Here is a 12,325-nt window from a genome sequence, read left to right as displayed (position 1 = left end):
TAAAACCCGCTTGGATGCAGCCCTGTGCCACGTGCTCTAGGTGACCCTGCGTGAGCAGGGGGGTTGGACTCGATGACCTCTGAGGTCCCTTCCAACCTTCGGCATTCTATGATTCTATAAATGATAATATAGTTGTATAGATAATACTTGGAGTGCGTGGAAGTGCTAAAACAATTTCAATACAAGATAGACTGAAAAAAAACAGTAAAGGAATTAACAAGCTGTAATAGAGGGTGATACCCTATGTACTTGCATGACCACCATGCATATATGGAAGTTATACATAATGCATGCCATAAATTACAATTTGTTTTCATGGAATTATTCACCGTAATTCAGCAATTTTATTCAGCCACATTTAYCTGCAGTCACCTGTGCTATGCACACTCTGGTATTTTATGCTTAAAGGCAGGAATGGTCAAGTGTTTGATCCTCCTGTTTCCCTTCTATTCCTCTATTCACATTCTTCACCTGAGTGAGTCACCTGAACTCTACTTATTTTTTTAGATTTCTTGCTAGTAGACGCAAAAATCCAAGGTCATCATTAAACACAGTGTTAGATATCAAGTAAGAACAGGCGATMCTGTACTCTCTAAGTTGAGTCTTTCAGCATGAGACTATCATTCTATCATCAGGCACCTATAAACTACTGGCTTAAATACCATACAAAACAGATTTAATTTGGATTTCTTCTTTAGCCACAAGAATATACAGATCTGTCCCAGATGTTAGAGTTTTATTGCAWTACAAAGCACAAATGCAGTTGCATCTAGTATATCTCCAACTAAAGATAAAACTCATTTTTGCAGCAATTAATTTCCAAGCAATTAATTTCTCAAAAAGATAATGGTTTGAAACTCACTAGTGTCTTTAATGTTGCTGACAGCTTTACCCAACAGTAAAACTATACGTCAATAATACTTACATCTGATCTCTAGATGTAGACCAGACTCCACAGTACTACTAAAATCACTTTAGTTAGTCTAAGTAGCAATGGAAATTATATTTATAKCTAGTCAAAAATCTTAAGGCCTGTAGTTCATGTCTCCTTAGCAGCTTGAGATGCCATTATTTCTTCTACTTATGAAGAAGGAAAAATAATAATCTTCTCAAGAAAATAATTGAGGAGGGATCCAAGTTCTGACAGGGATGTCCAYGACACTGAGCATAACCACAGGTTGAACAGCAGAACACAATTTTCTAAAAAATAATAGGTGCCCTCTTAATGTTAACTTCATATTATATGAAAAACACATACCTGCACAGAAACGGAATGCATTTTTGCAGATGTGTTGCCACATGGTGCCTTCCACAGTGGGGCTGGAGATGTATTCCTGCACCTGAGACTCATGAGGTCATAAGCGCGTGTCAGCTATCCTTACGCACAAGATAAAAGAAGAATCCTACTCTCATTTCTTCATTATGGGCTTCATGAGGTATAAAGAAATCTGAAGCAAAGCAGAAACTCAGCAAAAATGGAATACATATATGAACATGCTAAAAAGAAAAAGCTGTTACACAGGGGCAATTAAATACTCTCTTTCTCCAAGTGTTTATTCCCATTCAGTTGTCATTTTCTCCCAAACAATAAATTAATCAGGTAAGAGATTAGTATTTTTTTCTGTACTAACAGAAGGACTAACTACAAAACATTTCCAGAAATCTATGCTACTGCCTTGTAAGTGTCTATCGACACAAAGTTGGTGAAACATTCTTCCAATCCCAGAACCTCTGAGATGGTGCTCAGCATCAGTGTCTTTGATCATTCACAGAATTATACACTATTAYACTTAGATTTCCTCTTTGAAAAGTTCTGGAGTAAACTGCCATACCTGTCAGTATCTTATCAGAGAAAAATATTTCTAAAGTGCTTAATGCAAAACTATTTAWACATTAGGGCCATCTGCCAGCTACACTGTGCATAYGTATATATGTATATGTATATGTGTGTGCCTTCCGGTAGGGTTCAGATACAAGAACTTCCAAAATTCTACTCTAGATGTTTCAGTGGTAGAAAACATACTTTTCTTTATCGCTTTGTACCATGTAATTTGTTCTTTTGAAATTTCCTGACATTTCATGAGAGTATAAGGACATAGGCCATAGCTGCCAAGTGCACACCAAATAAATCCTAGGAGAGACCTTAGCCTCTCAATAAAAAGTACAGTCATTATCTTTAGCATCTGTAATTAAAAGAAAACAACAAAAATCCTACACAATTACTCTAATCTTTAAAAGATTAAAAATATCTTGAGATAAAATTTCATATGTTCTTTCCTGATATGTAGACTGCACATTCGTTTGTTCATTTCAAAAGACAGTAATTAACGCTGATTCCTCAGAGAAAAGCCACAGCTCAGATGAACTAGCTAAACAAAGAGGAGAAAGAACATTATAAGCCTGTGTACTTCTTACACTGTTATTCAGAGTAATCCTCGTGCAGTTCTGTTTTCAAGGATTTCATGGGATTTTTATTTTTTATTACTTTTTAATTAAGCCCAAATGATCCAACACATTTGGAAACATTTTTCCTCTTTCTAGGAACTTTATCTCTTATGCATTGTGTCAGCATGAAGTGCTTGCTTCTGTACAGTAACTAACTTCCTTGCTGGTGAAAGCTTAAAATTCAAAATTTGGATATATAGCAGATAAAAGCTGATGCAAAGACTAGATATGTTGATAATATAATTTCACTTTTTTTTTGTGCATATAAGGKTTTAAGAGATCTGAATGAGCAGAATAGAAAATAATTCTATGTACAAGATAGAGACAGGGATGAAAACAGCTGAAAACAAAGAAATTAAGTTGATATAATGGTAGAGAGCCTACTGGGGGACAAATTGCATAAATAAAGAGAACAGTGAATATTATTTTTTCTAAAAATTCAGCTCCTGTGTCTTCCAAACACAGATAGCACTATTGCCATGTGTCCCTGCAGATATAAAAGAAATTTCAAAACAAAGTACAGCAGTACAAAATAMTTGGCCAGAATAGTGGTTATGGTGATATGCACAAATGTCCATACTAGCACGTGCTTCTGCCTCTCCCCAGAATCTTACTGCAATGTGTTGTCCTGAGAATGAAAGGGGGCTCGAGTAAGCTCAGCTAGCTCACCAGGTGGTTTCAGTGGTTCCTACGTTGACTTTCCCACATTTCATTTTAATATCACAGAAATGAAGAGCATAAATATATTTTCCCTTCAATATTGTTACAGACTAAGGTGTACCAATCCAAATAGCAGTGGCATAAATGAACCTGCTTCAATTCACATTGAAACAGCACTAACATACATACAGCCAGTTACTCAATCCTAAGAGTAAGAACAAGGTAATTTTTTAAACCACTGTACCATTTCACAACCGAACTATACTAACCATGCAAGTATACTATCAATAACAAAGGTCATGAGGTCACCAGCATATAGAATGGAATTCAGAAAACTTCTTGAGTCTTACTTTTGATCCTTTCATAGGCATATGATGGAAAATAGGCAACATGTATGTCCAAATAAAATGTTAATCCAATCAAAATAAAAGCAAATACTACAAAAATCAATCACTTGGYATTCTAGGTTAAATGTTTAACCCACTTGATAACTACAATTGTTATTTATATTACTGCACTCTCTGCAGGATCCCACTGTGACAAGTGTGGTGGAAATATAAAGAAAAAAGATGATGGATCACATATTTTATAATTTAAACATAGGGTGAAAGGAATGAATAGAGATATTCAAGAGTATGCAAAAATGAGAAAATAGGAATCACCATAGTAAAGCTCAGTTGGAACACATCAGCAGCATAAAATAAATGTGTTTTGAGCAGGTAGAAACAACCTATGGTTTTGCTTCTTACTTTTATAAAATACTATTTCTGCCTTACATAAACAAAATCAAAATTCAAGCAATAGAATCCATGAAACCTAAATCTACTATGCCAAGGTTCTTTAKTGCTAGTCTCTGTGTTATCTCTAGTGACGCACAGATTTTAAAAAACAGTCAAGAAATATAATAAGATTTGTCTAGCTATACACAATAATTGGAATTAGTCATAAGCAAAAAAAAAAAAAGTTTTAAATGTCCACACACAATAAAATCCATTCATGGCAAGAAAAGTCACTGCTTGTCAGTTTAATCTCACAAAACTTAATTTATTTATTTTGTATAAAAGCTTTATTCTGAAGTGAAATCACACAGTGTTATAGATGTTACGAAGTGATCGCAGARGCTTAATATTAGGAACTCATCATTTCATTCTCTAGCAATAAGCTGAAGTAATGAGGTTAACTGTMCTCCCATTAAATAAGCAGATTGTTTCCAGCATCTCAGTTGGACATAACGGGTGCCAGATTCCTTCTCATRAATAAGGAAGGAGGTTGTCCTGCTTTTTGGACTCCTTCCATTCTTTCCCCAGCTTGGTTGCCAACGTTTGGAAAGATATCAGCAATCTACTTGGTTTCTTGAAGAAACAAATCTTTTGCAGTCAGCTGAATAGGATGCCAATGTGTGTATTCAGCCTATTCTAACAACTAGATATGCAATATTGTTGCAGACCTGCTTGTAGGAGCCTGAGATTTACGTAGCTCTATAACATCAAAAAAATTCCAATGACGGAACAGGAAGTCTGAAGCCAAGATAAAATAATAGAGTCTAAAAGCGACAAGACTGAAGAAAATAAAATGGGCTTTTGCTTTTTCCTACAGTATCATAAAAATGATTCTATACTGCAGCAGGAGGACTGTGTCCCTATCATTCATATATTAGCTGCCAACATGTAACTAAGGGAATGTCCATTATACAGTAAAGTAATAGCCAAGAAATTTGTCACACTGTGAATAGTAAATTGTATTAAAAAAGGAACACCTATACCCTGCAAGCTTTCTAAACACTTACTAGGCACATTTGATTATTGCATTTTCTATTTGAAAGCTGGAACAGACAGGTAAAAAAATTGAACTTGGAAAAAAAAAGAAAAAAAAAGATTTTTTTTTGTTATGAAAAATCAAATATAGTAACTGTTCCTTGTCCTTCCTGGTCAAGTAATGACTGGCAGCATTTGATTTGATTTGAAAGATTTGAAGAAGGCTCATAAAACCATGGTAGATCAACCTTACATACCAGGCAGCAGGGCTAATAGAAGAGCGTAAATATACCATCTGYTCCATTACAATTACTGCAACTAGTAAAAGCCTGTGCAGCAGTTAGAGGGTTTAGGGTCCTAAATTCCTCTTTGAGAAAACGTAGGATAGTTAGGACCTCTTTGCCATGCTCAGGAACATCTCGCATAAAGATAATAAAAAAAAAAAAATCACTTATTCTGTAAAACTTGGAGGAAAAAAAAAACATTACACCCATCTCAAAGTAAAACCAGTATACATAAGTCAGCAATTATGTAATGTCGTCAGGATGGTCCAGTGGAGACGGCTCCTTCCATCAGCAACGTCRCTTTGAAGCTCGGAGTTAATGCTGAGCAATGCTAAAGACACTCTGGTGCAAACAATTTGCATGTCTTTACATTAATTCAGACTTGAATAAACTGAAATAGTAACAGGAATCTGTTGATAGGTAAGTTGAAGGGAAGAAACATACAGAGTAAACAAAGATTCCACTGAACAGCCATCACCACCACTTCTATATGGCACCAAAAGGGGTGAAGACCAGCATTTTTTATTGCAAATACATCTATGATTCTCAGATTCTTGCAGTAGCACTGAAAGACACCAACCTTAAGCCTTTTGATTCTGAAATAAAAGTCTTGAATAAACTAAACGCAACCATGATCAATAAAACTCAGTGTTACTCTGTTACCCAACACGGAGGCAGTTACCCAACAGTGTTGTTACCAAACATGCAGGCAAATAGACAAACAGTTTACTTGCAAGCTTGTARATTTTATATTTCCCTCTTAGTTGTATCATGCTGTGTTGGCATACTTGTGTCTTCTGGAAAAAGAGCAGGATAGTATGAAACTAATCTAATCTATTTGCAGTTTATACACCTACGTACAACATTTTTCTTTGGTCACATTCCCTATGAAGGTGCATCTACATAGAGGGGACGTCCACATAAGTCTGCAGTGAACATTAAAATGGTTTTGAGGGGAATGGAATTATTGTGAATTTTCAAATACGACACAATAGATAGACTGAGCAAGGCTTATGCCCTTTGAGAGCCTTCCCCAAGCCTCCGTGATCCAGACAGGGATTGAACCTGTAACAGAGTAACAGGGCTATTATGACCAGCTTGACTTATGAATATGATTGGGATTGGTACTAGGCAAAAATTTAAAGCAGAGTTTCAAATTTTAGGTACTTCTGGCACAAAGTAGAATGATTTTGCTGGCAGAGGCTCTTAAATCTACTATATTTTTGTTGTTGTTTCAAACCCAGCACTGAGGGTGTAAGATTTATTTGTAACCTGTGGTTTTACCAACTGATACAGTAACTTAAATTAGAAATATTTGCTTATTAGACTTACTCCTTCCCACCTCCCAAACTGAGCAAACAATTTTTTTTTCTGGACTCTTTAGACACTTGAGAGATCACATTGCAAAGAATTGTATGACTTGGGGAAACAAAAGTTCAACTCACTCTTCTGAAAAAATGGTTGACGTTCCAGAAGAACATTTAGAAAAAACAGGTGTTATTCCACCTGCATGAAAGAAAATCTCCCTCTTCTCAAGGAAAGTTTGAAATGAAAATTTTCTATTTTTTTCTATTTTTCTATATTTTCTATTACTTCCTAATTCATAAGCTGAGATCTATCTTTTATAATTGCAAACAAAAGGAAAAAAAATCTATCCCTGGCACATAAAACATGCTTCACTTTTGTGAAGCAAAATCAGGTTGTGACTACCTTAAAAATAGCTATCATCCGGCTTTTTTTCTGAAAAAAAAATGGTGTACTTGCAGGTTTCCTTGAAACTGGGGCACAGGATGGAGACACAAACACTTCTCTGAAGATAGTATTTAAAAATTCTGAAATAAAACAGTTTTCAATCCATAATACTCTGCAATTCATCAGGATACAAGTTAGGATGTTGACAGAGGAGGTTTGAGAATCCCTTGCAATTCATTGTCAGCTGCAATGAAAAATGGAGAACAGGGTGGTGTGATTGTAGCAGCAGTAAACTGAAGATGACCCCAGGCTCCAGGTGTGCCTGTGTCACAGCAAACTAGTTAACTTGGAATTAATTTCTTAATTTAGCTGGTGAGAATTAAGTAGAACATTCAGTTTAGAGAGACCAAATTTATGGGGAAAATAAGGTATTATAGCAAATATAACATTAAAATGTGAAAAAGCAGAAAAGAAACCATCAGTCATTATTAATTTCTTTTTTTATAAATACAACATACATACATACACACGCACAAATGCTTCTTGAAAAGCAAAAATTTAATTAAGCATTAGCTTGTTTAAGAAAATATTAGGATGGTCTTTTTGTTTCATGGACATGTCAGACTTGCTTTGATATTTTGGGAAAATAACACTTAGCTATTGAAGATCTACCAAGTAAATGGAAGAAACAAGATGCATAATTGCTTGCTTGTGAGCATTTCATGTCGTATCTTAATCAGTTAACTTCCAAAGCATCAGCTTTCAGATATCTGACAGACAGGATCTTTAGTTCTTGTTATTTTTTTTCTGTATGTTACAATAAAAACTCAGTTTCAATTATCCATGTATCCTTCCATACCACCAGGACTTCATGGTCATTGAGAATCAAGTCTTGAATATTCATTTTGCTTAATGTAAAACAAATGATTTCTTATGTTCCAAGATCCCAGGACTCCAAGACTTAACTAAATAGGGAACTCTTAAAGGAAACAGATCTCTAGAGATGCATCTAACATGCCTATTGCTAAGTGTCTTCTGAGAAATACAGCATTATGAGTACTAGAAGATCAAACGACCCAGGGGAACAAGGTCAGGGCATCTACAATAACACATTTCTTAATTGCAATTTTATTATTTCATACTATTTAAACACCATTTGCTCAAACATAATGAACTAATTATTCATTTGGTACAATATATAAGGAGAGGCACATTTATTGTGCCAAATACTTTGTCATTTTCTACTTGGTTGTGCAATTGCTAAATTACATGACTATTTCTTCCATAGCATCAGTGTCTTCAGTTCTCAGGTGACTACATAAAAAGATTTGCTCTTCCCATTGTGCTCATTGAGGATGTTCTGTTATTTACCATACACGGGGCCATTTTCAGTCAACTTACCTGAAAATTGGAGGAATTTTCAAATGTTAACTTAAGAATATTCTTTTTGCATCATTTTTACAGATATGAACTGGAAATGATGTCTGAAGCTGTAACTTGAGAGCTTTGAAACCGCATATATCTATCAAATCTAAAGATAACAAGAAACATAATATTTTTGAGGATTTTTTWAAAAATTAATTTACCCAGCGATAAAATGCACTGAACTAATCTTCCAGGATGATTTCTTTTTTTAAATCAGTTTTACATATTTAACTCAAATAAAAAATAAATGTTATTTAGCATATAATTGCACCTCTGAAATACCACCAGAGTTTGGCTACATTAGTGGAAAAACCTATCAGAATTATTTAGATAGAATAAAAACTGTTTTCTTTCCMTGTAGTCACAAAATAAAAAGTTTCAGCCATATATCCTTTAGCATTCTTCTGCCCCTCTTACCTATTATGTCTTTATCCTTTAATCTTTCTTTTTACATATTTAGTTTCCAGGCTCATTTTTATTTAGATTCCTATTGGATATCTGAAAGCAGATATTTTTTCCTTTATCTTACACTAATTTTCATCTTTCATTTTGTTATTTATTCTCAACACATAAAAGAGCGTTTCAGATGGGAAACATACAACTGGAAGGGATCTGCTGTATCAAACCTGCAAATGATTTCACAGAGAATTACTTTGTTAATTCCTCTATATACAGATCAAGTTCTATCTTACCACCACTATTTGAATTAGAAGACCACCAGACCTTCATGCCCCCAGGAATTTCCTCCTACTTTTCAGCCTAAAACTTATTCATGGTGAATTGCATCARCTCCCCACATCAGCATCATCCTTTATTTGTAAGTATATTTAAAATATTATTTTAGCTTTTGATCTGTTAAGGTCAACAAGCCATTTTTTTAATCTCTTCTCATGTGGCATTTTCTYCACTGCCTAAAGATTCTAGTAAACATTTTCTACTTTCACTCTTCCAGATCAGATTGCACTGAAGATTTTGCAATGCTATTAATTTTCCCCCCTCTATGTAGAATGTTTCTTAATACCTTACACACATATCTATAATGCCCCAAATCTACAAATTCGTACCTAAAATTTGTTTAAAATATCTYAAAACTAAGTTTTCAAATTGTCACTTTTCTTTATAGAGAGCAAGAGCAAAMTGTATAGTAACAGATTTCAAAACGTGAACAATTGGTAACAATTTCATCTCATGTATAAAAATTCACTTTTGCTTCTATTTTATTGGTACCTTCTATTTTATTGGAACTTCCTGCTTTTCTGGGTAAGTTGCTAGATTCTTTGAGTGCGAGGGCAGTGAAAACAGCATCTACTCACTCTTCTGAAACCACATCTAATTCGACAAGTTTTATAAACAGGATAACCTGGAATATTTTACTTCAAAACAACTATATCCAATGCCAAAAAAATGAAKTGCGCTAAAAAAAGCTTAGTCTTTCAGAGGAGAAACTCGTAAGGTAAAGGAATAGTGCTAAAGACTAAATGTAAAAAACTGAGCCACCAAAGTCACCCTGTTGAAACCCATTCTGTGCAGAACCGAGACACACTGTGCCACTCATGAGCAGTTGTTTCACTGCATGAGTGTTTCAAAATTCAATGAAACTTCAGCTACATTTTTTCTTTCTTGCTTGCTTTTTTTCTTTTTTCTTTTTTTTTTTTTTGGCTGATCAAATCAAAGGCAATGTCCAGAAACATTCAGTACTAAAGAATTTGTTTATGGCATTGTTTTACAAAAGTTCCTAACAGACAGCAACTATTTTATTGTTGGATGTATCCTTTATTTTATTAATGATGATGTGTAGTAATCAATGGAATGCTAAAAAATAAACTCATAAAGAAAGAAATCTAGCGTGAAACTTGAATTTGTTGTCTGAAGCAAGTTCAGTGGTCACGGTAACACCAGTTAAAGATCATCTCTTGCCCATTAGTGAAATAGGCATGGCTCTCCTWAAAAGGTCACAAATCTTTCAAATATAGGCACCATGTTTTAAAATTTGCACATACAAAATATGTTCATGTCACTCATATTACACAATGTGGCAGTGTTATAAGTCTAGATATTATTCTCAATTAATGGCAAAGAAAAGAGCCAAAAGCTCGCATAGGACTAATTTTTGGGACAAATCTTGAAAAGAGACAAATAGTATAAAACAACAGTTTTCCTGTTGTATGTGGGTTTGAGTGTGCATGTGTGAGAGTGCATATAACAAAAAAAATGTTTAAGAGCAAGTTCAAATAAAAACCCATCCATCTGTTCTCAGGTTCTTATGCAGCTCCAGTACTAATCGCTTTCATTTTAACTACATGTTAAAATGCAAATTCAAATCCCATATAAACCGTTAGTACGTTGACTGGCTCAAACCAATCGGAACTGAGAATTACTGCTGAGTCTCTTCGTTTTTTCTCTATTTGTCAGCCTCTGGGTATGTTGGGTACTTGACTGTCTCAATTTTCTCCTTAACTTTATAGGACGGGTAGAGGCCTGTTCTTCCCAATTTCCTGTTGATGCCTTTTGAATAACCATCCCAGTGGTTTCCAGCTACTCCAATTACATCTCCGGGTTCCATAGGAATTTCATCAGCAGTTCGTGGATGATGAGCATAAATAGCAACCTGGTTGTGGGCATTCTGTCCCCCAAAATAGTAGATATCATCCAAGGAATGGAAATAGGCTGAAGCATCCGGATGCAATGTCTGCATAATTTCATAGGCAACTCGACAAACCTTGGAAATCAAAAGAGAAAACATAAATATTGTGTCTGGCTATAATAGGTCATATTAGTTGACAAACATGCAACAATTCAACTGCACAAAAGTGCCACTGAGTTTTACAATGTCCAGTTTCCTAAAGTAATCGAAAATGCTAAAYGCTTACTAATGAGAAATATAGAGTTTTTACTAAAACACCTAAGATCAAATTTGACAAATATATAAACATCTGTTTTTCAAGAAAATTGGAAAACACGCATATGCATATTAACAGCCTTGCATTTTTTAAAAAAATGATTTGTAGCCAACCAAATGTAAGTTTGATTTTCTCTTTCTGCTTATAATAACAAGATGATTTATAAAACTATTAATATGAGGCCAAGTACAAAATTATGACTGTTGACAATATAGAAGTTAACTGAATTCCAATAGGACAGTAATGATATTAGTCAACAGCAAGATCCATTTAAATGGATTGTTCACTTCTAGATCACAATCCACGAAGGGACTTTTCTTCAGATTGCAAACGTAAAGTCTTCACTATCAGAATCCTGTTGTATATCTCAAAGTTGCCAGAAACAACAGCTACGCAGAAGAAAGCTTCTTTCAACAGCTAGAAAGCCTCAAGTCAGATGTCTGATTTGGCCACTGTGATCTTTCTACGTGTACTTGAGAAATGTTCTTTAGTGTCTGCTGTTGAAGAACCCTGCTCTATGTTGTTTGCTGTAGTTATTTCAAGAGCTTTACATATTTGTTCATCTTGCTACCCATTCTGGATTTTGTTAAGTTCAACACATTGGGCATAATTTTCAGAGCTTTAAACAAAAATAATTCAACAGTCTAGTTACACAGAGACYATATCCCTTCGCAGCTATATTCTTCAGGATCAGTATACTTAATGTCGACAGCTTCTAATTCATGAAAATTAACCATGACATCCACGCAATTGGAAGATATGAATTTCATAGCAAGAGATCAAGGTTTTCAGAGGAGTTAAATACAATCTCAAATAACGATAAAACTTTACCTACATAAAGACACATCGGAGAGACAATAACCATTCAGTAATTATTTCTATTGTCAAATGCAGGCTGATGCAGAATGAGAACAAATTTATTCATATCATGATCATAAGTAACTTATTAATAACTTGCTAAATATACCAAAAAAAAAATTTTCTTTACAGGATTTGGTTGACGACAAAAAAAAAAAAAAAAAATGTTCACAAGTGTATTTCAAGGGTAAGAGATTTTTCTATACTTTTTTCCTATTATTGCTGCCTTCTTGCCATGACAATCTAATTAAGAAATCTGTCTCTCAAATCAATATATTAATCAACCATGTATTTGTATTATGTTTAT

At 34.5% G+C, this 12,325-nt stretch overlaps 1 protein-coding gene across 2 annotated transcripts in view; it reads right to left on the bottom strand.

The window, feature by feature from the left end:
- Positions 1–9,275: 9,275 nt before the first annotated feature.
- The window catches only part of FUT8 (fucosyltransferase 8), a 69,534-nt gene continuing 66,484 nt past the window's right edge, over positions 9,276–12,325 (bottom strand). For both annotated transcript variants that reach the window (XM_026035125.1, XM_026035126.1), the window contains one exon: positions 9,276–10,979. In XM_026035125.1, coding sequence (XP_025890910.1) covers positions 10,662–10,979 — 318 coding nt within the window. In that variant the 3' untranslated portion in view covers positions 9,276–10,661. The remainder of the gene's footprint in view (positions 10,980–12,325) is intronic.

This window comes from Nothoprocta perdicaria, unplaced genomic scaffold (genome assembly GCF_003342845.1).
Source record: "Nothoprocta perdicaria isolate Ctin4 unplaced genomic scaffold, notPer1 scaffold_156, whole genome shotgun sequence".
In the NCBI taxonomy this organism is placed as follows: domain Eukaryota; kingdom Metazoa; phylum Chordata; class Aves; order Tinamiformes; family Tinamidae; genus Nothoprocta; species Nothoprocta perdicaria.
This window is presented reverse-complemented; position numbering and strand designations above follow the sequence as displayed.